The sequence below is a fragment of the Xylocopa sonorina genome, chromosome 8, assembly GCF_050948175.1.
Source record: "Xylocopa sonorina isolate GNS202 chromosome 8, iyXylSono1_principal, whole genome shotgun sequence".
Classification (NCBI taxonomy): domain Eukaryota; kingdom Metazoa; phylum Arthropoda; class Insecta; order Hymenoptera; family Apidae; genus Xylocopa; species Xylocopa sonorina.
In genome coordinates this window covers 10,382,041-10,409,337 of record NC_135200.1, presented here as the reverse complement: position 1 = coordinate 10,409,337, position 27,297 = coordinate 10,382,041, and the positions used below count along the sequence as shown (strand labels likewise).

The window sequence follows — 27,297 nt, the reverse complement described above, 5'->3', positions numbered from 1 at the left end:
ATCAGCTATAGAATGTTTCATGCTTCGAGCACTCCACTTGCCGCAATTCCTGCGTTTTCAACTTTTCATGCTTGAAATTCCGTCCGCTTAGAACCGCGTTACGTTTCGGATATTCCACGCTTGTACTACTCTGCGCTATGAATACACCGCGCATAGAATATTCTATACTTAAGATACCCTATATTTGAGACACCTCACGCGCGGAATATTTTACGCTTAACGTATCCCCCGCTTGGAATCGCCTAAACGCGACACCCCACGCTTCGAGCACCCCCCACGCTATAAGCACCCTGCGCTGGGATCTTTTTACAATCTTCTATACTTGGAATCTCCCTCGTCCCCAGCTTATCCCACACAGTGGAGCAGCCCACGCAACGAATTTCCTATGTTTAGAAGATCCCACGCGTGCTTTATCCCGTGTGTACCAATTAGACGGTTAATCGGCCCCGTCTTACCGCCTCGCGCGAGATTATCCACCCCCGCTGCCACTTCCAGCAGAACCGCGCCACGTCGCATCCCGGAAAAGACGATTAACTTTCGAACTCCCCCAAAGGGGGATGCTGGCGAGAGAGGCGATCTATCGCGAACACTCTTGCAGCCGCGGCGAACTTGTTATCGACTTTTAAAAGTTGTACAGTAGTCGGCCGGGTAGGGTGGATCATTACGAGCCTGGCACTGCCCGCGAATCCTCCGCGGAGAGTTCTCGCCGGAAGAACGCGGCGGCAGTTCGACGACGAATCTTATTACGCTAATGCGTGGACTAACTGGGGGTGCAGCCTTAGTTTCGAACGAGTCGCTGCGGGGTGAACGATTATATAATTACTGTAGGCTATGGGCGAATTTAATTGCGACGCTTTTTTAGCGTTTGTGCATCTTTCAAGTAATTGTGTGAAAAAAAAAAGTGAAATTGGAAGTATAATTATGTTCCAAATTGATTAATAATAAGACCTGGTAGAAAGAAGCATGCTTCAGACAAAAGAGAGTGCTTCCAAAATACGGACTATTCAATTCGAGAAAAGCAGGAGGATACAGAAGATCCTATTGTACTCTGATGAAATTTAATTTCAAGAACTAGACGCGCAACGCGCCACTATTTTCCGACAAATTTCCCGGAGTTTTCCAGTGCAACAAACGCGGAAAGAGGGTTACTATCTGTTCGACCGCGAGATGAAAAACTCTCGAACGAGTTCGCTCGTAAAGTTTCCCTCGCGGTGCGGAACGGCCCTTCAAGACGCCTCGAACGGCGTCGTTCGTTCCTTCCGACTGGGCTCGACCTCGCGCGCTTCAAATTATTATGCAAACTGTTTACCCCGAGAACAGGGATGCGCCTGATACGATACAGCGCGCAACAGCGATCCTCGTCGGGGGTGCGAGCGTAAAGCTTTATCAACCGTTGCACATGTGCGAGTGCGATCGCTTGTAAAAAGGGCTACAAACGTTTGGGATGCTGAAAGCAATTCCGAAGCAACTGCAAGTTTTGTCGAAAGGACTGGTAACAATAAATTTTTTATAATTCTCCACATTGCTCCTTCTCGTGTTTCCAAGAAATAAAAAGGGAGGATACGATTGATATTCATATAACATTTTGTCGAATTGCTCAAATTTGTCGGATTCCATGGTCTACGTATTACAGTGGGATTGAAAGATCGAAGAATGTCTGACTTCAAACACTCACATTCCCCTGATTCTTTCTTTCCAGGTTTGTATATTTTATTCTGGGATCAGAGGTTTTCTGGACTTGGTAGTTTGGCAGACGATGCTCTCGAACGAAGAAATCGCATATGTAGAAACTTTATTCCACTTTAATGCTTTGGACGAACGATCTCGAGATCGAAAACATTATCCGGAAACAGAACTTCCTCTCATTTACATTTCGCAACGAACGAGTTTGTGTTTTGGACAGTCAACCTGTCAGAATGTTCGTTTAAATATTTGAGTTCTGGGGCCATTGTAATTTAACGTTACCTCGAGATTAAAGTTTCGCCAGTCTGAAACTCCTACGCACCATCTTGATCTTCCGAGAAGGGAACTTTTTCACCTTGACTTCTCCGCACCGGCACTTTCTTTCCCGGCCACAAATTTCCCGGAGATCTTACACCATGACCTTTAGGAATCTTTAATCTCGACCCCCTAATCTGAAGCGTTTTAATTCTAATACTTCCCACGTTCAACATATAAATTCGCGCCAAGATATTTACACTGGCTCCTATATTTCAACCTAAGATTAAACTTCGCGCTATCATCTGCCTAATCTACACCGCGTATAACGCCTTTCGCAGAGCGGCACGGATCAGATTTACTTAACATTACCCACAACATACGGGCTCCTTATTTTTATCAGCAATTTTTTCTGCCAACCGTATAGCGAAACCATTTTCACTTTAATTAACCTTTTAACGCTCGACGTTCTAAGCGCGCCATAATTTACCTCGCTACAAGTGGCCTGAGTGTATTACCATATCGATAAAACCGTACATAGGTATCGTTTCTAATTTACAGGTACACCACAAGCCTTTTTTCAATGTTTCTAATTGTTTTTCGAAGAGATATCCTTAAGACAGCAGATTAAGCTTGCAATATTAACGCAGTAATTGACAAAAGAAAAATGGTATCTAGTGCGTGGCGACCATCATAGTCGCCTTTGCACCCCGTGGCGCAGGGCGGAAGAGAACACTCAACCCTCGAAGCTAAGAGACTGGAGACATTAAATATATGTTTGACTCCAAACTTCCTCTTCGTCTTCGAGGGTTAAGGACGATTTCTGCGATCGTGCCCCCTTCTTTTCGACGCCGAAATGAGGGGGCGAAGAACAGATAAAATGTAAGGGAAAGAAACCCTCAGGGTTAGTTAGCTAGGAGTTGCGTACCAAGCACACATAGCGTCAATCTTTGCTCTTGTTCTTGTTGCAATAAATTATTTGTTACATACTTCCGAACATTATTCAACCTCGCACACGTAGGTTTCCCAAAAGTGTAAAAAAATATCGTCCGCGAAGAGTGAAATACAATCAGTCGAACGGATCGCAGCCAGTCGTTCGCGGGACTCGACCGAAAGCCAGACAGCCAGTCCATTCACCTCGGGATTTACATTTCAACCGGCAGAAATAGAGCCGCGTCGGTCGCGGAGTTGGTTTCCGGGCCCGAAGGAAGTTCCGTCGTTTCCCGGGCGAGTCGTAATTTTTGCCCCGGCCGCGGTCCCGCGTCCGCAATGCAGATTTCCCGCTCGCACGGCCGATAAACCGAGGCTGCGGGCGTTGATAGCGCCCGGAGCGTCTTAATTTCATGCATCGGGAACGGGTCAATGCCGAGCGGACGGCTTCCGTGACGGTTTCACGCGCTTTTACTGCTCCTGCGGGGATCGACGCTCGATCGACGCCCGATCACGTGTCCTGCGCGACGATTATCAGCGACGTCCCCCGCTTTTACGAGCGGTACTGCGAGGCGTGGTGTATACACGATAACGATTTTTATGGCCAGTTAGGGATCGCGTTATTGTTGGGTCAATTATTCACTGGGTCGACGATGGATACGATGCTGAGATGGGTATAGTTAAGGGCGATAGTGTGTAGAAAATAAAAATTAAGCGAAGCGATAGTTGTCGATATTTTTTAAAGTATTCGAGAGAAAAGGAAGAACAGTCGACAGCAACTGCCCCGTGAAAATTGAATCCCAAAATCAGGCTCGTTCGCTGAGCTCCATCGAGAGGCCGCTCGATCATGCTCGCGGAAAAAGCGCATCAGAGGGTAGGCACCCTGGCAGAGGCGTTGGAACGAGAGGGGCTCGTCGCGCAGTCACCTTTTCGTGATCGCCGATGCGTGGTAGGCTGCTTAAACCGAGTCGACGTTCGAAAACTTCCCTTCCATCCGTCCCGTTGGGGATTCGTCGTCGCGACGCCGGAACGAAAGGAGGATGCCAGCGTCGCGTGGGAGGCTGAGGGCATCGCGCGCCAACGGATGCAGAAAGAAGTAGCAGGCGACGACGCAGAAGTGCCGTCAAGTGGAACGCAAGGTGATGTAGACTCTTCTTGCTTTTGCTTGCTCGCACCCTCCGCCGCCAACCCTTCGCTGGCCGCCCACCCTTTCACCTACGCCTCTTTCGGTTTCTTTCATTGCCCGCCGTTCTTCCAGTCCATTCTCCCCCGTCTAGCGATGCCACTGGCTTTTCCATGCCCCTTGTTTTCCTTCCCTGTTAGTACGTTTCCCTGCTCCCTTTCGAACGCACTTGATACGAACCGACGTTGGAAAAGCTGGTTTGTTATTCCATTGTTTAGGTACGCGGTCTCCGCGATTGGTTTCTTTCTCTCTCCGTTACTGTTCCAATCCGTTTTTAAATTAACATCGATTCGTGCGTTCTGATATCTTCCGTAGTTTCAAGGGGAAACGATTTTCAATATTCCTTCTGCTCGCTCTTTTTCCATGCCGCATTCATTTTGATCCGTCGAGGTTTTGTTTCTTCCTGTTCTCGTTACTTTGCCTAGTTTTGCCTTTCAGCTTCCCGCTTTTATCCTGTTTCGCATTTAAATCTACCAATCTGGATACGCTCACTTTTCTCGATTTTCGGTCAATTATTCCAATTTTTTCTCTCTCTTCTATTTCTTTAACCCTCTCTTCTATCCTGATTACCAAGCGTAGCAAAAAATCAAAAGGGAGCGGCAGAAGTTGCAGAAATAATTTACGCGGTATCCGTGCAAGAGTTCCCGAATGAATTCTTTAGCTTCAAGCCGCGTGCTCGCTGTATCTATCAAATCCCCTCGACAATTGTACCCATTTCCCTCGCTAACTCTCAGTTCCTCCTTCTGTCTGGCCAAAGAAAAACAATTCTTGATCCGATCCATCCAGCGCTCTTATTTCTTCGCTCTCTCTCTCTCTCCTCTTTACCATGCCAACTGCACCGTTCGATCCTGGATCGAAGAGTATCCTTCATTCGTGCCCTGGCCGTCCGTTCTCTCCTCCATTCGTGCGCTTCGTTCGCCGCGTCCACGGTTGAAAAGAGCGATCGTGCACTTCTTGGCCCGCGATTTCTTCCCCGGAACGCGCCCCCTCGATAACGCTTGTCACGTCCCCTCTTATTGCGACAAGCGAACAGTTGTTCCCTCGTCCGCCATTATTCCCTGTGTTATTTCGCGCTGGCTAGGGGCGCGTCGATCGAGCAGTTGGATCGCGGCGACCGATCGCCTGAAAGGAACTCTTTCCAGCTGCAACTTGTGCTGCTTCGAGGGCGGAACGCGGGGTAAATAGGTGGCGAACCGTGGGTCGCGGTTGAACGATCGACGAAACGAAGCCAACTTCTATTTGATTTTGGATTTCCTGAAAGCGAGGGCGGTGAAAATTTCGCGGAAATTGCTCCGTTCCAGAATTCCTTTCGTCTGTGTTCAGAGATGTATCGAAGAGAGAGAGAGAGAGAGATAGAAATTAATTTAAAATGTAGTTTCATTTTATTTTACGTATGCAAGTAAAATAGAATGAGAACTCTGAGATCAAAAGTGTCGTCTCGAAGAAAAAATGATCGTAGGATTCTTAAATCCACCGCAACGACAAAGATACGCACGCACGAAACCACCCCATCAGTACGGAATTATCGAGATAAGGGTCGCTTTCGAGCGGGGCACTGAAAAGGGAGACTCGTCGTTAAAAACTGTTTTGCCCAGAGACGACATTTCTCTAACTGTCTGCTCGTCGACGTGCCCATCGAGTTCGGTTGCAATCATCGTCGGCCATCCTTCGTCATTCCCTCGTATTCCCCGTCCGTTTTATCTGACACGGCACCCGTGTCACATACCTTCTCGATCAAACGCGACAGAGGCGCGTGCAATTCTTCTCTTTGACGATGTTTCCCTCGCGACCGGATAGATTAGTTTTGGTTCCTTTAAAAAAACGATCGCGAGTGTTGTTCCGTCCTCTCGGTCCCACCGTCGTGTGTAATTACTTTTCGATGCCATGGGCGTTGGATCGAGTGCTGCATTGACTCTGTCCCGCTTACAAACGTACGCGCGATATTATACGAGAAGCGGATACGCGCAGTGGCAATTATTTTTCGTACCGGCTGCAAGAAAAAGTAATTCGCCCTGAAGCGATCGCAGCGCGGAATCGCACGACTTACAAGGTAAAAACCGTCGAGAGCGAAGTTTCAGCGTACCGCCCACGGGCTAAAGACAAACACGGCATTAAGAAGCTCTGTTTGCGTAGGACTACGCGTGCATAAGGGACGCAGCTACCCAAAGCAGTTTGCCGAGTAAATAATATTCGGAGTTTACGCAAACTTCCAGCATGAACTGCTGCCACTCGCGCAGAAATCCCTGCTCGTGTTTGACAGCTGTCTAATTACGTTCAACCCTCCGTCCAACGAGTGACCTCTAATCAATCTTTTAGCAACTCCCTCCACTTTGATCAACTGATTTAATCAACGAAAACCTACGACGCTCTTCACTTCTGATTATAATTCGAAAGGGATCAACGATTGCTACGAGCAAATTTCACTCGAGATCAGTAGCTACAAGCTCGATATTGGGTGTCAAGTAAATAAGGCGAGATCCAAAAGAATGGTCGGCCGTGTAAGTCACGCGACGTTACAGAGGGTTAAACAGATAGATTGGCCATGAATATAAAACAGAGCGGATTTTATTTCCGTGCAGCGGGAATTTTCGACGGGAATTTCCTCCGGAGTAAATAGGCTCGTAAAAATTTATAACTTAACCCAGTTGAGGCAAAGGCGATCCTTTACGAGGCAAAACGGCGTGTTTCCGTCGTAACTCACCTGACAGCGGGAAGAGAAGCCGGACGGGACGAGGCTGGCAGAAATCTGAAACAACGCAAGAGGATCCGGAGTTATATTACAGGGAACTTCGCCATCTGGCTTTAATCACCGGGCTGAGTAATGATTCAGTCACGCTTAGACCCCGACGCGTGTAATTTCCCCGGAAACCGGCGCGCTCGAAATTCGTGGGAAAGATCCGGGGAAAGGTCGGACGTGGGGATGAATTTAATCGAGTTGAAGTTCGCGGGAAAGTTGCAGAGTAAAGGACCTAACCCGTCGGATGATAGGAATCGTTTTGCCGGAATGAGACGGGGACTGTAAACATTTGTTGTAATTACACGTGGACATTGTTGAACGAGTAACGAACGAGATCGGTTGCGTCGGTTGGTAATTCATTTTTCCGAGGGTTCATCAAGTAATACATACAGCACAGCTCGAGTAATTTTAATGAAATTTACATATCCTTCTAACTACCCTTGACGCAGCAAATATTAACAACTTCTCTTATCGATCTCACCAGAACCCTCTGAATGGGAAAAATGTTAGGATCCAGTACAAGTTGTATAATAAATTACAGATACTCCGGGTGGGTAGGTTTAATTAGACCGGATGGCGGCCACGGTTTTTCGTCGTCGAAAGTCGGACGGCTCGCGAGCAAAGGGGTGGCAACGACGCCGCGACGGAGATGGCGAGGAACGCGCGGAATAGGAACCTCGAATACATTACCAGCGTCGCGTTAATGCCACGGCTGCACGCGACGCTCTTCCGGCGTATAACACACTCGATTTAACCGCGTTTAGTTTTAAAGCCGGCCCGCGGACCGTTTCCACCCCCGGGCGATACATCGGGCTCCGCCACCCGCCTCCACCGGTCGGAACATTAGCACTCTCGCGGCACCGCTAATGCGCGTTCTCTGTCATGAAAACCGGCTTAAACCGGCTACAGACAATCTGTTACCCTTTTCCGCGGACCTCCTCGCGAGATACACGGATCCTTGTCCTTCGTCTGGGTTGCCTCTCCATTTCTTCTCTTTTCTTCTCTTTGTTCTCGCTCGAAAAATCGCAAGATAATTGCCTTTTCACAAATATTAGTGTTGCCATTAATCTAATTATTATTGCTTTCTTGATCGTATGGTTGTAATATTCAGAGAATACATCGACATCTGCCTTGTCAATATCGTCGCAAATATTCGTTAATAACGTCGCAAGGCGTACCAATCCCCATTCGTTTCCGGAAGCTCTACATTCAAGATGCAGATGCTTGAATCAATTGAAATTGTAATTGGTCCGCCGCAAAGCCCCGGCGAAGTTTCAATTCTACTTCCGGTCTGCCCTGAAACTTCGCCTCGCGGAGTTGCTCAAGTTGCGTCCGGAAGGTCTGGCGAAACTCTTGGGCGGGAAGTTTTTTCCCCGCCTAGCGGCGTTCAAGAATAATCGGCGAGAGGGGCGCGCGCTGGTCGATAACGAGATATCACTGGCTCCACGGTACGATTAAACAAACGACGGAATGGAAATTATGCGGGGCCAGGCAGCTGACCCGACGCAGCCAGATGAGAATTCCGCGATGAAAGTAATTCGCGACACCTCGCAAGTCCTCCCGATGGAAATTCCACGGGCGCCGGCGTCGAACGCTGTTCCGTTCCTCGACGCGGTGGTATGCGTCCGTCGCGATCGATTGCGTTTAAGAAAGGACGCGAATCGTTCGGCCCCGTCGTGGCACTTCTAATTCCAGAGAAACGGAGGAGGTCGTCGTTGATGGGGGTATAATGGACCGTAGTGCCGGCTCACCCTTGTTTCCCCTTTTTTCAATTACACCCTGGATCTGTGCATGACTGCGTTCCTTTTCACTACTGATTCCCGACAAAATTATACGTCCGACAGTTACCCGATAGAGAGCTCGTGATACAATTTTCAAGCAATTTTCTTGCCACTTTTATAACACGTTGATTAACCCTTTTACCGTCGACGAACTGACAGAGCGATTTCAAAAATTAAATCAATACTTCTCAGTTTCAATTAAACTCTGCGCCACGCTTTCGCGATATCGAATTTTGATGGTTTAATCAAACTACCATTAAATGACAAGGAAATTTGACATCCTCTACTATTCGAATGTAATTAATTAGTATATTCGTAAATATCGCGAACGCAGCGATATTGCAATTTATCGAAGCCGCATCGTGGAATATCTTTTTCAGACTTTTTAACTAAATGACAGAGTTAATGTATCGGGTGATCGATACGAAATATGTATGTTCGCTGTTCGATAATATTGTCGCGGCTGAAAAGGTTAACCGACGAAGTAAAGGCAGTTTATCAGGCATTTCGTCAGGACGTTCCGACTTCTGTGTCGGTGTCCGAGAAATCTCTCATCGCCATTACCGCGGAAATAAACCGGGCCTTTCATTCCGTCGAAAAATCGGCACCATAAATCCTCGCGACTCGTTTCGACGCCGTTATTTACGGCGCCGGTTTCACTCGCGTATATATCGTCGGACGCTGTTTATAGTTGGCCATTTTTCCGGCTGTTCTGCCTCTAACGACGCGCCCGATATTTTTAAGCCTAACAGGTGGCAGATCATCCACCGATCCGCTTCGAAAAAATAAATATGCTCCTCCTCTGTCATCGACGAATGCTCCAAGCTTTATCCTCTTCTCCCTGTCTCGTCTGTTTTCTAAAACTTGCCAATAAAAGATCCTCGATCTTTTACGTAATTTCTGAGGCGCATGAATTTCTGGAAGGTCAGATTTTCAAGTAAATTCGTAGCTCTCTGGAAATGCAACGAAGTTCTGAACGATATAACTCCAAATGTCGACGCGGATCGGCCAGTGCCGACTCGGTTATTCGCTGACTGCAGTTACGATTCGATAAATAATATTTACGCAGGCAAATATTGTTGCTGCAACCGGAACAATCGCCTGGGGTGTCTCGCTCGATTCACGGTGGCCTCGCCTCGGGAGAACCTCCGCAGGGATCACCCGTGTCCGCTATGCGGGGAATTTAAAAAGGTGCTCGCCTCGTCTTCGCTCGGAGCACCCTGCGAATTCCGGTTCGATTCCACCGGAAGACTCAGTACGCGTACGCGCATCGCCGATGACATTTCCTGCCAGTCGAGGCTCTCCAGGAATTTTTATTGAACATCTCCCTCCACGGTGCACGGGAAGAGAGTGGGAAAAGAATAGAAAGGATAGGCGGCGCGTCATCGATTTCGCATCAGGGACCAACCCTCTCGATAAAGAACGTCGATGGATGGGTCTGCCTGGGTAGACAACTTAATTAAGGGACGTTTACCCTGCGACACTGGGCCAATCTCCCTTCGACTCGCGGCTCGCGCCCTTTCGCCACCGTTAATAAACGCGCGCCAGGGTCGATGCACCTTGGAACGAGACCGGGTTAACTGGGTCACGCGTCGTTTCGCCGCGTCGCACGGTTCGCCACGCCGTGAAATTAACCCCCTCAGACATCGCGAGCAACGGCCACGTCTAATCGACTGGCAAAAATTAAGACGAGACGCTGGGGTGCCGAGGTATTCCGCGTGGGTCGGATGAGAACGGCTGATGGCTCGTTGAGGGGTGTTTGATTGGATCGACTACGGTTACCAGTGGACGCTTTTTGATGGCGGACTGTATCAGGGGGTGAACGAGGGTACCAAGGGTTTCTGGGGTGAAAAAAGGTGTTTGGAACTGTAGAAATGAATGATTCGGTCTGTTTGTGAATTTCTCTTGGGATTCTTGTTTTTATATGGGCTTATTCTTACCAATCCATGCGGTTGTTACGTTCTAAAAGTTCAATCGAGGGCAATACAAGCGTGCAATAGAAATTCATTTTGACGGTACGGTCAAATCCTCGAATTGAAAACGTTGACTCTTCAAATTTTCGCGTTTGCCAGCCACGCCGTTAAATTACCGTCATTATGTCCGTCAAATGATGAACGCACCGGACTCGAATGTAATTTAATCCCCCGTTTAATTTCCAACGAACACGGTCCGCGATGTAACGGCAGTCATTCACACGAGCGTCCGCACGCACGTGTCCGCCATGTTTTCCGCTGATCTCTGAAAAATCGCACGGGTAGTATCCCGTTCCTTCTGATAAACGAGAATCTAATTAGCTCCCCCCAACCCTCTCCCCGTTAACAATCATCGACCAAAATCGAATGGCACTTTTATCGTAGAAATTGAATATCGCCCAATATCAAACCACGATTTCCCTTGTCTGCAATTACGAGAATTCGATATTATAGAATCTCGCGAGAGAACCAGAGTAAACTCGAAACGCGATTAAAGCGGATGCTCGGCTATTTATAAAGTCGAATTAATCGAATCGCGATGGAACTTCCGTCGCGGTAGACGATTAATTCGCTTCTTAGAAATCCTCCAGCGGCCTCCGTGGGAGGCGCAATTAGTTTGACGAATGGCTCGAGCTACGGAGAAGCTTGTCTCTATAATTCAAACGAGCCGTCGAAAAATTCCTGTCGAGATGAGGCATTCCTTCCTGCCGCGGAGGGAGCGGGGGGTGGACGCGCTGGCATGCAGATTTTATTAATTCATCACTTCGCCGCGTCTTGTTTCACTTTGTACTAATCACTAGCGATGAAACGTTTCATCGTTCTTGCTCACGGTGACAGATCGAACGAGATACTCCAAACTGTCCCGCTTTATTTAATTAACGAGTGAAATTCATTTTCCTTCCGGAGAAATCTCGATTACGGTTGCGTGGCTCTTACTTGTTGATATTTCAGGCTGGAAAAATGAACTTTCACTGGACTTTCGTTTATTGAATCCTGGTGACAAGTCGCAGACGCGAGATTGATATCTTCTACGCGAGAGGAAAATTTTCACCAGGCATCAATCCAAAATCTCTGCTTCGCCTTTTCTCAAGAGCAAACAAAGAGTATCGTCAGTCAATTACGCAAACTTCTCGAATCAATTTTCAATTTTCATCACCACTTCTGCAGCGTTATTAAGATACGATGCCATCATACAGTGGCGTAAATCGAAATAACCACTGTGCGTCTTCCGTCAGCGATTGGCCATCAATTACCTGTTCTTTCTACGCAGTGGCCACAAATGTCCACACGAAATCCATCAAATAACTATTAAAATAAATGACGTAAAAAACTTGACCAAACATCAACCAGAGAGGTACCACAGTCGCCACAGTTTCTACTCTGTCACGTTTATTTACCACCGGCGACGTTCCAAGTAATTTCGGTAAGAAAGTCGCAGCCAACGGAAGGCTAATAAACTCGTCGCGCACGAGGGAGGCACAAAAGAAACGAGAAGATGGAAGCAGACGCGTTAATTTCGCGCGCCTACCGAATTCTGGCGACAAGACGCGCGCAATTTCCTACGTTGCGAAATTACTGCTCTTAACGAAATTAAAGGCATCCAGCGTCGCGCACCGTCGACTCGATCCTCCGTCTCATACGTCAAAGTGATTAGCGCCACGTATTTCGCGTGGAAACGCCCGCGAGACACTCGCATCTCGAACGTTGAACGCTGTCGAACACGGCTATAATTTCCTGCAGACGACACCGATCGAGGATCGAATCCTTTATCTTAGTATCTACACGACGCTCGCCAGGGGAGAACGCAAAATTCTCGATAAGTTAAAGGGTTGAAAATTCCAGGAGGATCGCGAAAAGTTTGAAATCGTTGGATGGCAGGGGGTGGTAGACGGGACGGCGGAAGGTAGTTGGAGTGGAGCCAGCCTCTGTTTCCGCCGGCAGGGCTGGTTTATTTGGGTCCTTTCGATTAATCGGTTCGGTTGACTGAAGAGGGAAACGGGCTGCTGGGAGGAAAATTGAAAAGCATTCGGTTGGTCGAGTGCAGGCTGGATTAAAGGCCGAGGAACTCTGCGAGAGAACGTGATCTTAGAATTCCTAGGGTGCTCCGCTTTCGTTCTGTACCCTCGTTCTTCTGTTTCGCCGTTCGACTTCGACGAAACCCAGCGACAAATAGAAATTAGTATTTTTACGATCACGAACCTCTGTTTCGTTGCCTGTACGTAGTTCGAGGTTATGCTCGCTTTAATACGGCAGTAAAGGATATCTGAGAAACCGATCGGTATAGAGAACCGTAAACGGAATGCTGTGTGACAGAAAGAAATTATACGAGCACTGGTGAAAGGTGAAAAAAATGCCACGTATAACGCACGTACCGCAGTAATAATTTCTGTGCAATTAAAATTCTAGTTCCAAACTCCGATCGTAAACTGACAGCGTCGATTCGTATCTTTGCGATAATAATTCGATTGTCGCTCGTGAGATCGAGGAAATCCGTTTTCTCCGCGAATGGAGATTGTAACAGATCGCGACGGATCAGCAGGCAAGCTGGAAATGAATTCGCCGTGCGCAACAACCGGGTAAATCTTTTAATTACCAGAAGTGGCTCAAGTAGAACGATATTATACGAATCCAGCTGAGCTCGATAATAAACCAGCGGGCGACGTTGTTGCGCGCAAGGATTAAATCGCGCGCGATATCGCGCCGTTTATTTTTCAATTAATTGCTATTAATGGTCCAGATTTCGAGCCTCGGCTTATCGTTGGCCGGGTTATTGGGGAAATAAGGGAATTAATTTCGAGCCGTTTATAATATTCGCCATCCAGCGCTCCTTCGACGCGCTCATTGGCGCTACTCGAGTATCCGTTGCTGGTTAAACAACGATTAAACTTTACCGTGTCTCGAGAACGGAGAAACTATTTCGACGCTTTGCTGGAGATAGAAGCGAGTTAGCGAGTTATTTCTTTCAACGTTCTATAATATTTCGCGGATAAACGCGAACAAGAGGAGGGGTTAAAGGCAGATGAAGCATAGTTTGCTGTTCAAGAGAGATGCTTCGTGTTTCAAGTTTGTTTATTCCTTTGATTTTTAGAGACTCCAAGCGGGGGATTCGTTTTATCTTTCAAACGCGTCTTGTTAACATTTTACGACGGCTATTTTCTGATATTTTTGCTTCAATTTATCGTTACGATTACTGTGATTCTACATTAGTACCTTGTTCCACAATCTTTTGACGAAAATAGAACGAAACTCGCGGTATAACTAAACGCGCGACGATATAACTGAAATACGTGATAAAAGAAACCTATTAAAAAAGAAATTAGATTATTTTATATTAGATTTTATTTATATTGAACTATTAAATTTACGCGCATCGGCGTGGCGTTGGTGTCCGCGAAAAAAGTGATAAAATATCGTAGCGGAGAACCGCGGAATATTCGCGGAGCCCGCAAATCCGTGGCGATCGATCAAATCCATCGTCGGAACGATATAATAATCGTTAAATAAACAGGGCGCAGAGCTGGCCGGTCGTTAAATCGTTAATTTGCAATACCTGGAACGGCAATGCGATGCGATGAAATATTCATGGGAAATTCGTAGCCGACGACTGTTCCGCAAGGTGTTGCTGGGCGTTGCGAGACGAAACGAATTTTAAAACGCAATCATCGAACCGAGCCGCGTTCCACCCCCGCCGGTTCGCGTCGAAAAAAAAAAAAATCCCGCCGCCAAACAATTCCACGCCGCGCGAAATTATTCAAGGCGGACCGGCGCAAACATTTTTCTCGCCACGATTTTTTACTGGTTCATTAAACTGATTCGGCGTTTCAATGATTGAAAGGTGTTCCCGTTGCGACGAGCGCGTCGAATACACGGTGCACTGAACAAACGCGTCCCATAGACCGCTTTATTATTCGCGTATACTTCCGCCTCGACGATTAACGACCGTAAAAAACGATTAAACAACGCCCCGCTGTTTTCGATGCTTCCGTTATCCACTCGTTAATGTTTCATTAACTTCTACAGACGACCAGGGGCGCCATATTTGCGTAACGCGCGCTTTAAACGATGTGTTGGACAAGTTTCGCTTGGGCGAGATGTAATTCAAAGTTGTTAAATCGTTTGTGGCGATTGAAAAAATAACTACGTCGTGCGACTCGATGTCTGTAATTGCGGGGAGTGTGATCCGGGTCGTACGAAGGGGCGAGCGAACGTAGCGCGGACGTGACGAGGGTGGAAAGCAAGAGATCGAGGGTTCGCGTTAATCCTGCTGCTTTAGGCAATTTTCGATTCAATCGTTCAAATTACTCTGCTTTCGTGGTGAACAGAAAATTCGATCGTTACACTGGTCATGATTTTGCACGCGTTTGTTCACGTATCGATAACATTTCGAGAGAATAAGAGAACAGTGTGTTCTATGTGTAAGATGTGGCGCGTGAACGATTCGAGATGAGATCAAGAGCTACTCAAGCGATTATGCTCTCATAGAAATCGACCTATTTCAGAGTCTCAACACGTTCGTGCATTACGCATATGAAACTTGTGTTTGAAAAACTTCTCGAACCACGTGTAAATCAAATGACGAGAAGTAACAGTCAGCTTCGATTAATGTAAAAAACTGGACGCTAAAGTAATCATAATTTACATACTCGACGAAGACTATTTATATGCCACCTGTCCGCGTCCATCGATTCAACAATGACAATATATTAACGCCATCGACGCGGCATTATCGAATACGCTTCAGATCTGGCCATTCGATACAGGGGATATTATCGAAAGAGGTTCGCGGGGGAGCCGGTTATCGGACGGGCGATGGAGATAAGTGACGACAGATTGCAACGCAGAAACTACGTAATATTTCAGGCCCCTGTCAAAACGAGAGCTTAACCTGTCCCCCTTTCCCAGGTTTCCCTGGGACAGCGGCGTGTGCATGCACACACAGTGCAGACCGCCGCGAGGACGCGAGGCGCGCGGTACGTGTCACGCGATATTAAAGCAGATTCCTTTGGCGGACGGCCAAGTCGATGAAAACCGAGGTTATCGTCTCTGCGACGGCCGATTTCTTTCTCGAGGGCATCGCGACGACACGAGGATCGCGGGTCTGGATTTTATCGCCCATCATCGTCATGAATTTCCGAGCCTCCATTTAACTTCTAGTTCGATGAGGCTTCTTTGAGTGCGATCCGTGTTCGTGTTTCATGGATCCTCGCATCGATCGTCGGTCAAATTCCGAGCCCCCTCTTCTCTTCTCGCGTTTTATGTACGCGAAGCATTATTAATTAGCCTCGTATCTTTATATATCCAACGACGCGATGCAATAAACTTAATGATCTTGGTTGTAATATTTGTTGAATGAATTTCCAAATTATCCACGACAGAAGGTACTAGAAATATATCAGAGGTCTGTAATTTGACGAATAATTAAATAGCACAGGATATCCTCGGACAACAAAAACGGTCATTTCGCGAATAGTCACGAACGCTTATCAGGATAACAATGCACGATTCCGTGCGGCCCGCATTCCTAGCTGGTCGCATTTCGCGCGCGTGCACATTGTTCCTGTGAGAACGCGTCCAAGGGAATGCAATCAGTGTATATTCGCGAGCGTGCAAGCGCGCGTTCGCGTTCCAACTGCCTGGACACCAGCGGCCACCCTGGCCGGACTAGAAATTCTATTTAGAATCTCCGCTTTTTTTTTTCCACCCCAGAGCTGATTCCAGTTTCCTCTTAATTACGCGTGCCACGCGACCCCCTTCCGGTACCGGAATTCAGCCGTCGCCCCGCGAGGGAATCGAATCTTCCGCCGCGGTTAATTCCAACCTGACCTTCGATCGTACGAAACAGTCTCTCGTCGAGATTGCGATTTTAGTGGACTCTAAAACTTTCGTGCCTTTTTTCAAGAGCGAGAGAATGGGGTTGGAGTTCAGGGTGGTAGCCTTGAGGTGTATTTTCCCTCGCAGTATATGACTCTTGTTGAAAAGTTTACTATCTCCTTATTTCTGTCGTTAATTTTGTCACAGTTTATGGAGTATTTTTCAGGCTCAATTAATCTCTCCTTTTATACATCGAGATATTCTAATTTTGATAACAGAATGAAACTCGACGGCTTTCCTGCCGTGCATAAATCACATTTCAAGATCGAACCGTCCAACGCGCATCGTAATACCATAACCCCAAGCTCAATCACGAAAACATAATTTCAAACAAAGCTGTCGCGATACTTTACTTAACAGGTAGCAACGGAAATATACGATTCGCAGCGACAAGGCTGTCACATCGGTTTCGCTAAAAAAATACCGCCAGTTCCACCTGTTAATCCCGCATTATCCGAGCGCGGCACGAAATCGCTGTTTCCTCGACTTCCTTTGCTCTGGCGCGCACACGTACAACACATTCCGTGCATCGAAACCTCGACGCGAGCCTGTGCACGCGATAGAAACCAGCGCGCGATACAAACAGCACCCCTTTCGTTCACCTGAGCACCCTTCCGGCACACGCGTACAACCCCCGCGCCAGCGGAGGCACGCACGCAGCGAGCTTTGGAGGCAGAAAGCCAGGCCACGACGGTACCATCCCGGAAGCCAGGATCGATATCCAGACACGCCATCGCGAGCCTCGACAACTACCCTCGTCCCGCTTCTCCTCCTCCTCCTCTCCATTTCTATCATCGGCCCGCCGTCGCTCTCGTTTCCCCTTTAAAACCTATTCCGCGTCTGTTTACCTTGGCCCCAGCGTCCCGTTCAGCCCATCCACGGAAGGTTAATGGACCCTCGGGGCTGTCTTTCGGTACGCGCGAACCGCTGCGCGGATTTTTCCCTCCGCCAGCTGCGAATCGTCCCCGAGCGTGCCGCCTCGCGGCAAGCGTCACGGCTACGAGGAAGATCAAAGGCGGAACGGTACACGCCCGCCTCAGCAAGATTCGAACTCCGTGATTATGTTTAAGTTGCTCCACAGGAGAAACTACCGAGGCTCTGCGGTGCATCCGACGGTGATTGCCGCGGCAAGTGTTTTTAAGGGAAGTTGCTAACGGAGGAAAGATCGAGTTCGACGGTGAGAGTTTTTATTGATGGAGTTCGGAAAAAGTTTCGCGGGTCGAGCGAGGACGGCTCGCCAGGCTACTTTTCTTGCGAGTTCGTTCATCTTTAGCTCGATGAAATCTGCGGCTGAGTGGAAACCGATGGCGTACATCGAGCATAAAAAAGGAAGTTTTTCTGTAAGAGAAACGGAAGAAGGAGCGGATCGTCGCAGACGCGGTATAATCAGTGGCGAGTCAAAAACGAAACGCACAGTTATTCGCGGGAAAGAGAAACCATAAGACACAGCAACTGGTATAAGTGGCGAAATGAAACCAGTTACTTCCCGTGTAACGCACGTCGCGTCCAATTACGTGGAATTGCAGACGTCCACGGAATTGCCAGGCGAAACGACGCGATGCATCATCCGACGCGTGAGCAGCCGTTGTCGCGTCGTTCGGATCGTTAACAAAATTGCGAGGCAAACTTTCCCCGTGGCTAATGGATCATCGCGCGAGTTTTCTGTAGCCTGTGCGGTCCGCGAATTTGTCAGCGCGACGATTAAGGACGCCAGTTGGGGTGGATCGATCGCGCGTTCGATTCCCGCGGCGCGATGGGACCTCGAGGGGTTGCTCGAGTGAATCGAGGTCGACGTGGCACGGGTTAACGACGCCCCTGCCTCTCGCCTCGAGATTCGTTTCTTCCTGGGCCATTCGATTCGGCATTGTTCGCGTCGGTCCGATCGAATAAAGGCGACGGAGAGTGGCTACGATTCGCTTTGGCGCGGGGCAAACTAAAAACACGAAAGGGGACAAGCACGAGCGATGCATCTTCGATCCACGGGGAGATAATTTGCTCTGGAGAGAATCTTCTGCAGCGACACTGGGCGAGATCGCTCGACGACGAGTTCAAAGGTAATTGGGACGGGTCTCGATTCGACGGGGTACAAAAGTTCGAGTGTTAAGATCGATTTGAACGTGTCTCCGCGAGAAATGGTAAAGGGTGCGCTTCAAAGAGAATTTATATTGCAACGGAACGCCTTGAAAGTAAAAAGAATTCTTCTGTCGATAAAATAATTCTGATACTCCCGCCTGCAAATATTACACCTGCGATACGTACTTCTCGAGGAACGATCCAACCGACACGATGATTGACAACGCTCAGTCTAATCTCTGAAACGAATACAACGCCATGAAAGACTATAAATCCCACTAAGAGGATTATCAAGAGCAACGCAACAGCTGGCTACGGAAACAAACGGTGCTTCAATCGAACGTTCTCCAATCTGATCAACCTAAGCCTGTAACGTCATTTCATCGTCGATCCTCCTCAAATCCCGTGTACAATTAAAACGAAAAATACAAACGCTACGAGAAACATGTTCGCCTCGATCGAGCAAACGCCACCCCGTGCTTCGAGGGTGAGAAGGGGGAAAGAGAAGACGCGATCATCGCACTTGACCGCGTTGCACCAGTCTAATTAGTCGGGGTAATTAGTCAACCGAGCTCGTGTCCACTCGTAGGCAGACATTTTACCTTCCAGAGTGCAAGGGGTGGCTGGCGGAGTGGCGTCTAATGCGAAGAAATCCGATTACGCGACGGGGCGCGCATACACGCGCACGGATCCGGTAAAAATTCGCAGATTCCGCGCCAGGGAAACAGGCTGGGCTCGCTAATTTACAACGAAACTACGCCCCGGTAAGCTTTACGACGCACCTGATACCGATAAAAGTACAGGCGGGAATTAACGTGAAAGATCGCCCGCGCGATACCGGAAGATCGTATACGCGACAAAGTAACGGCGCCGTTGTATCCGCGAGTTTAAATATCGCTCGAGGAAATTTGTCCTCGTCGCATCGACGGAAACGAGCGACATTTCGAAATTGCTTTAATAAATTAACACGCGCGCACCTGAGAAAATTCAGTGTCTCGTATAAAATATTATCCATATCAAACGCGAGACTTTCTCTTCCTAGCTGGTGAAATCAAACGAAACGCGAAAGCGTTCTCATTTACAAAGAGTTAACGCGAACACGTGACAAGCGAGGTGCTACTGTATCGCGTATAAAATGAAAAAAAGATCCTGGTAAGAGCTCTCGAGGATATAAGCTCGAACCGTTGGACGATTCAGCGAGTGCGAACAAGGCCAGACTGCAAAACATAACCAGAGCTAATCATACTAAAAGATTGAACCCTCCGAGAGCAAATTACAATTTCATGGGGATTAAGGAACAAGATGGTGCGCTTCCGTGGAAATCCTCGCCGGGTTCCGGCGACGGCAGCTGGCAATTCAGGTCATTAAATGTTCACTGGCGATCAGGGTCGTGACGCGAGGCGTGACGCGTGCGTCGCGTGGCGTTTAAATGCAATTGCGCTCGCGATACACGGGGATCAATCGTTGAATCGACGCTGGGGCCCGATTCGACGCATCGACCAAGCGTTCTCCAGCCGCCTCCGCTGCCAATTTCCATCGTAATCGCTACAGGTTGTTCCACACGCGAACGATCGATTGACAAATCATGTTTCATATTGTCTTTTCTATAATCCAACAACATTTCACCCTCGATATATTCTCTGTGAAAAAAACAAAAACTGCTATCTGCTTCAAACGACAGAATAAAACCCTCGATTGTCGCAAGAATGGTCGACCAAGTTTGATCGAACGTATCGGTCCTGACTGAGCACCAGGATTTTCAGTGGCCGCAAACGCAGAGGGAATCGAGCACGAGGATGCGTTGTCCACTCGATCGACGGTTCATTCAGCAAGATTTCAGCGGCGACAGATCCAGGCATCTAGTCGCGAGTAATTAGGTCAGCAGGATCGTTTCGGTGCGGAACGTAAAATCTTGAACGCCGCCCCAGTGACGCAAATTGTGGCGCCCGTAATGGACTACTTAGACGTTGATGCGATTATATCGATCACAAGCGGTCGGCTCGCTCAAAGAGACACACCGAACAGAAACGATGCGCGCCTCTACCCTGCTCGATAACTGCGTTTCAGAAGTTGCCCAGCCAGAGCTATCGCGATGGCTAGTTCACAACTGACTGGCCGTTGTCCCATTCGTCGCAAGTTCTGACAAGCTTAACTGTTTTCTGCAGCTCGCTCTCAGAGAGACCAATCGCCAGCGTATATTTCTCGATCTCTCGAATGGTTTTCCGTTTACTTATTTTATTCGAATTTTGTCTATCGTTTCCTTTAGCGAAAATGTTCCTACGCTCCTCTGTATCGCTTTTTGCAAGTAACACTATGAACATTGCCGCGTTCTTCCTTTTTTTTCTGCGATAAAAACAGCAGGGAGCTACACAGTGAGCTACCCTGGAATTGTTGGTAAAATTCCGTGGTACTAGAGAAGGCTTGAAAATGTTCGGAAAAATTCGATGGAGTTTCAAGCTTCGCGAACTTCGAAACTAAATTTCGACGTGATCGAGGTATGCAAAAATATGGGATAATAAAATCGTGGACGGAGAGCTCGAGACGAAGAGCTATTTTAAAGATTTAAAACGATTATTATTATTCCAACAGTAGGAACATTAGGTAGGACAGAAATTTTCGGAAAAAACACGGTGCAGTTAATCCTGGTTAGCTCGCGAGGCGTTATTCGACGCGCGCGGATTCGACTCCGACTAAAAAGACGAACTTTGCTTTTCGGGGTGGGTGGCCGATGAAAAATAATCACGAAATTCCGGGACGCTGCGCGGCAACTAGACGGGACGAAAGTTTTCCCCATTAACGTCTCGTTTTTGCGGCGGTGGAGCCTCGCTGGACCAGCGCGACCAGAAAAGATGCCCGTCCATCCACGGACACGTAAACCAAACTTTTTCACCGCTTTTTCCTCCCGTTTTTTCCCATTTTCCTTTTGCATTAATTTCCATGTTGGAATAATTAGAGAAACTGAAACGTAACAGTTGTACCGTTTCCGCTTTTACAAGCCTGCTTGCCCTACAGGGTTAATCAAAGTTAAATGCCGCCCGTGAAGTCGCGTGCGAGTTAATTTTTAAAACGACACCGCTTGAACGTTTTCAGCGTGGAAAAATTACATCGTAATTACCGGGGAAGATCTAAAAAAATTAATAACAGAAACATTTAGGAATTTTCTGGAAGAAAAACGTTTCATTTCTGTCTCTCTTATTAATTGATTCGAGCGCGTAGATAACATAATAAAACTACCATTGTCATTTCGAACCACGCTATAATACATAAAACAAATTTACTCGTGATCGATTTAAAATTCCATCAGACGCAAAGCGATCCCCCAATACTCCCCCGAATTTTAGTAACCAACATTCCCCATCCGCAATAAAACAGAAATTTCCTTACCCCCGTAAATCGACTCTCTCGATTCTACAGGGCCATTCGATAACCATTTCCCGAGCGGCGCTCGCAATCCCTTATCCGTCGTCGTTCGACGCGTCAAAGGTCGTCGAAAATCGTTGAAACGAGGGCAAAAAGGCGAGCGGCCCGCGCCTGGCCCGGCCCCCGCGTCCCGACACCGAAACGCACTCCGCTCTATTCAATATTAGCCTCGAGTGGATTAACAGGCGGCTCGAGGAGACGGAACGACTGTTTCAGCGGGCGCTGACACAAGTTTCAGCTCAGACGATGGCCGAGCCAAAGGGTCGAGGAGCGGAAAACGGGGACGCGGAGGGCGTCCGCGGTCTGCGAGGGGTGGGAGGGGTTGTTAAGGGAGTGCACAAAGCCATTTCTGTCGAGAGGGAATAGAGGCACGCTCTGTGCTCTCAGACATCGTCAAGCTGCATTATGCGCGGTGCACGCGATGCGTATAGACTGGCCAGGGCCGTACGAATCGTGGTTGCGCGATCTCTGGTCGCTGCCTCCTTACCCACCTTCGCCCTCCTTCGCTTCTCCGTCCTCCGCCACTTCCTTTCCGTCCGTCTTCCAGTCGGTTCCGGTATTCTAAATTCACTCGGGAGAAAAATTTGCAAGGAGCATCCGCAGCCGGGTTCAACAGCCCCGGCAAAAGACGCCGCCTTTTAAAAAGGACCAGCAAGCCTGCGCTCGCGAATAGAAGGATCCTTCGAGGACTAGAGACGAGGAAAATCAAATCGGTTCCGCCTTCCTTGAACGCCGTGCCCTCTGCTCCGCTAATAATCCGCGTTTCTTTCAACATCTTCCTTACACCTTTAGTCTGCACCAGGTTGCAATTTTTTTCATTCGTTTTCGCCTCTCGCGAGAGGGATAAGAAAGAGGATGAGTTCAACGGAGTCGCATTAATTCCCGAGCAGCGGCGGTTCCGGTAAGTTTTTTTTTTTCTACACGGCTCGACTGCAACTTCCCACTTTCCGGAACATAAATCCCAACGGAAAGGAGATTTATCGCGACGAGCACGCGGAAATCGAAGATTCCACCACGCGTCCCCGGGATCTACCCGTTAACGGCCAGCCATGATCATTAAACCGCGCCTCCTCCTCTTTGGACCGTCGACCGCGGCCAAGAAACCGTCGCCGATAAAGCAACCTGCTGCAACGACGTCGATAAAAATACCGTCACTGTGTCCATCGTTCACTTCATCCACTAAAATTACTTCCTGAGATTAATTCGAGAGCACCATCGTTGTTTAATTTCAGAATCAAACACTAATTAACCTGAATAAAACGTGGGTTCAACATATCAGAGCGACCCACGTTTGGAGAAATGTTAAAATTACAAGGGAACGGAACGTTTTTCAAGAGTTTCAGATATAATGGGATGAAAATGTCAATACGAATGTACCAACGATGTAAGGGATGTAATAGCCTGCAGGAAAAGTCTGCAAAAATTCCATCGAAGGCGCGACGAACGCACGGCTCGCATCGATCGACCAATAACGAGCCGGTCGAAATTAATCGAGGAGATTACTGGCCCGAAAGCGTGCCGTCGAGGGCGATTTGATCAGTCATTTCCTGTACGCACGGTCCTGTACACCTTATCGTTCGCGTTAACGCTCGATTACGAGCCCTTCCAGTCGATCGGAGGAATTTCATCTCCAACGATCAAGAACACGTGTCCCGTGCTGTTACCAGAAAAATCTCGCGTGCCCGCAACGTTTACCGCTGCTTTCCCTCCGCGAGGGGACCGAGGCGATCTAACCGTACGTTTAACAGCTCTCTAATCCTGAAACAAGGATCGCGGGATTGCGTTCAGGTAACCAGTGTCATTAATTTCCAATCCGTTCCCTCGTATCGTTTTTATTCCTCCTCTTTCGTTATCGATCCTTTCCGACGCTCCGTCGAATCGGTTCAATTAAAAGCTAGATTCGAAGCGATTCAGTCGTTTCGAGTCCATCGACGGTATCACGAGGGAAACGGCGAGAGGATAAGCGAGGAACGTCAATTTTTTACCGCGTTTCGAACGCGAGAGAAAACTAGGGATTACTTATAACCGTGTTCCGTCGACCGTTCCTTCAGCGATACCAAATTAAGATAGCAAGCTGATTCCATATGCGACGCAGTCGGAATTTTTCTCGACCCTCGAGTCGTAACCCGCACGAACCGCTCGAGATCGCGGATAAGGGTCGCTCGTCGAAATTCAGACGGAATGCATCGAGTCGAAGCGTTCGCGGGGCGGAAAGTCAAGGGGTAAGTGGGCGGAAACTGTATCCGCGCCGGTGTAAGTAGGTCTCGGCAAGTCTCGAGCAACTAATTAAGTATTAATTTGTCCAGCGAATACGGGACCAGGTACGGCTCGATCCTCTTAAAACGTAACGGCTGAGGAAGCCCTTACGCGAGGAGGGAAAGTCGACAGCGTCTTAAGTTGAAAGGGATAATTCTTAGCTACGGGATGAAACGGGCGGAGTTATGAAAAATTCTATCTGATTCCCGTTGCCACGTCGCCTGAGAGAAGACGTCGGCTGGTCGCGGTGCGCGCGGCTGGAAGAAGCTTGGACGAGGAAGGCTCTCAGGGTTTTTAGGTTCGAGGGGGTTGGGTCGTGGCAAAAATCGATGGCGCATCGAGTCGATGAGGGCGGGAAGGAAATTCGACGGCGGAGAAGGAACGAACGTACGTCAGCGAGGGGATTTTCTGTGACACGGTACGTCTGGGAATCAAGAGCGGTGGTCGTGATAAATTTCAACCGGTGGTAGTAAATTCCTCGTGGGTGGACCGAGCGGGCTCGCGGTGATCCTGGCGCGGGAGGGGGTTGTATTAAGCGGGACGTGACAGCTCTAGAGTAGACGAATGGTAGAGTTCTTTCCACTTTCGTACTGTCTCTACATATTTCGGCGGAACGGCGGCTGAACGAATAAACTTAAATTAAGGAAGTGTGTCGGTGGTAAGCGAGCGGGCTGCGTCGAGCAAGCCGGCTCCAAGTGCAACACGTTCGCCAAACTTTCGCGCGAGTCTCGCATTTTGTAACGAGGCGAACTTCCGCTGACAATGAGTGACACGGCGCACCGGGAAATTCTGGGAGATTGAATGCCCTGGTACGCGAACCGAGCCGCGTACGAAAAATGTGTACGAGATATCGACGAAGGGAGATGTTCGAGACATCGCGCACGGTCCATGGAGCTTGCATCGTCTCTGTAGAAAAACTTGGACGAGGGAAACGTTACTATAAAACATCAGAGGGCACCGGTTTCCTTAGCTTAATTGGACAGTTATACAGAAAGGGACCGGTGGTCTCAGCATTTTTAATTAAAGTTAACGAACGTTGGGAAATAAATTACTTTTCGCTAGTCCCTGTAAAATAATAGCAAGACTGCAACGAATATAAGGACACCGTTTCTATTCGTTGTAGAACGCCGCAAAACTAATTAAAGCAATTAAAAACGATAAAGCCATTCCACTCTATTTCTTATCTCGCTGCGCCAGTTCCTCCCTGCGCGACAAAACGCGATCCTAGCTGCACGACGATTCAGGACATCCCGGATAAACGAAGTTTTACAGTTCCCTTCGTTTACTTGCGTCGGGTTAAACAAACTCAACCGAACGTCCGATTTTTTTATAACTCGCCGATTAATTAAGCGTCCCGGAGGGAACGCATTAACTAACAAGAGCGCGGAGCAAGAAGAGAGGGTCGAAAGGGCACGACGACAACCAAGGGATCGGATATCTTTTTGTAAATAAGAAACGCGAGAGCAGAAGCAGCGTCAGCCTCGAGTGTTCTTGCCCCGCGCAGGGTAGTTGGAAGATACGGGGTGGAAAAAAGCTAACGAATTAAGGCGATCTCGAGGGCCAACGCTGCTTCTCGACCGACGCTGGGAAGCTCTCTCGGATAAAGGCCGCTCGATCTCCACTTATTATCGAGCGTCTCAGTTGGAAACGGGGGGTGCTCGCGGGTACTGCGACCGCCTGGAACCGAAGTTTGTAATCACGGAAGATCGAAAAAGACCGGGCGAGGGTAGATGGGACCGTTCGAGTGGCCGGCTGGCCTGAGAGTCGACGTAACACAACGCTCGAAAGCACTACTCGCCTCTTCTTGGCTGCGAGCTTTGACGCCGGTGGAAGGCGCCTCGAAAATCGAGCCAGCTCGACGTGTTGCGGTCCATTTGTAACTGTGCACGCGGACTGCGAATCGAGGACGAGGGGGACGTTGCCTCCGATGGGCACAAAGGATCGCGCTGGGGTTGTAAACGGAAGCTCGTGGGGTTGACCCAGTTCGACGGATTTTTCAAATCTAAATTTCATTGTTTCGTTGCGAGTAAATTAAGAGATGAACAAATTACACGAAATGGCAGAATCACATTTTTAAACGAACGTCAAGAACTCTTCCTTAACGCTTTCCAAAGATACCAATTTCGACGAGTGAAGACGAGGGTGGAAATTCGAAGCGACATTTCATGTCAGATAACCCCACAAGCTGCAAAGTGCTCTGAAATTATTCAAATTCAAGCGACGCGAGCTCGAATAACTTCCGCTCTGAACGATGTTTTGCGCTTCGAAATAATGACAGAAGACCATGCAACAAATTCAACCTGTCCGGATGCAAATGGACCTTTGAAAACTACGCGCGCGTATCTCCTCCCGTCCATCCGCCGTGTAACATCGCGCGCGACCCGTCGATGACCAGCGTGAGCGTAAATCCACGGATCCGGGGCTCTCCCGACAAGAAAACCCGGAAAAGTTCGCCGTAGCCGCGCGAAGGTAAAAGCAAAACGTTGTACAAGCCAGTCGCGCTGCGACCCGGTGTAAACTTCGTCGGAATTAATTGCACCAAGGAAAGTTCGTGCCGCGACTCGAAATTACGATTCCCCGCGGAGATCGTCTCCGAGCACGTCCCCGGGCAAACAGCCATTTAATTAATGAAACGTAATTCGATTCGATCGGGTGCCGGCTATTCATAATTCGAGCGCGCAACTGCAGCTCGAGCGGGGCTCTCTTACTTTCCACGAGATCCGTCTCGATGCCCTTTCGCGGCGAACGCGGATCTGGGCCATCGTGGAATACCTAAGCGTGATTTCTGTTGCTGAACTGCATCGTTGTATTATCATCGATCCGTCGAACAAGAAGACACGGCAACATACGAATAGAGCTTGGAGGAATATATTATAAGATAGTTTGGGTTGTGGAAAAATGATTCAACTTTTCTATTGTCTATCATTGGAATGTTGGTGACATGGTTTTCACTGAGAGGGATGGTGAAACACTTTGAGAGGGTAATTTTCTGGTGGTTGGTCGTGGTAAGTGTTCTTGTAACGGACTTTGTTCTCGGGTTAATGGAAATTGAGTAGAAATCGTTAACAAGTTCCCTCTCGTGGTCTTGGTTTCCATATTAATTGCATTTTTGGACCCTCTCGTAGAGTGATTTTC

The 27,297-nt window shown here is 48.4% G+C and overlaps 1 protein-coding gene across 1 annotated transcript in view; it reads right to left on the bottom strand.

Moving 5' to 3' along the window:
* LOC143426291 (uncharacterized) overlaps window positions 1-27,297 on the bottom strand; it is a 292,096-nt gene that overhangs the window by 214,922 nt on the left and 49,877 nt on the right. Inside the window, exon 14 of the mRNA XM_076899644.1 lies at window positions 6,753-6,797. Within this exon, the coding sequence (XP_076755759.1) occupies window positions 6,753-6,797 (45 nt within the window). The remainder of the gene's footprint in view (window positions 1-6,752; window positions 6,798-27,297) is intronic.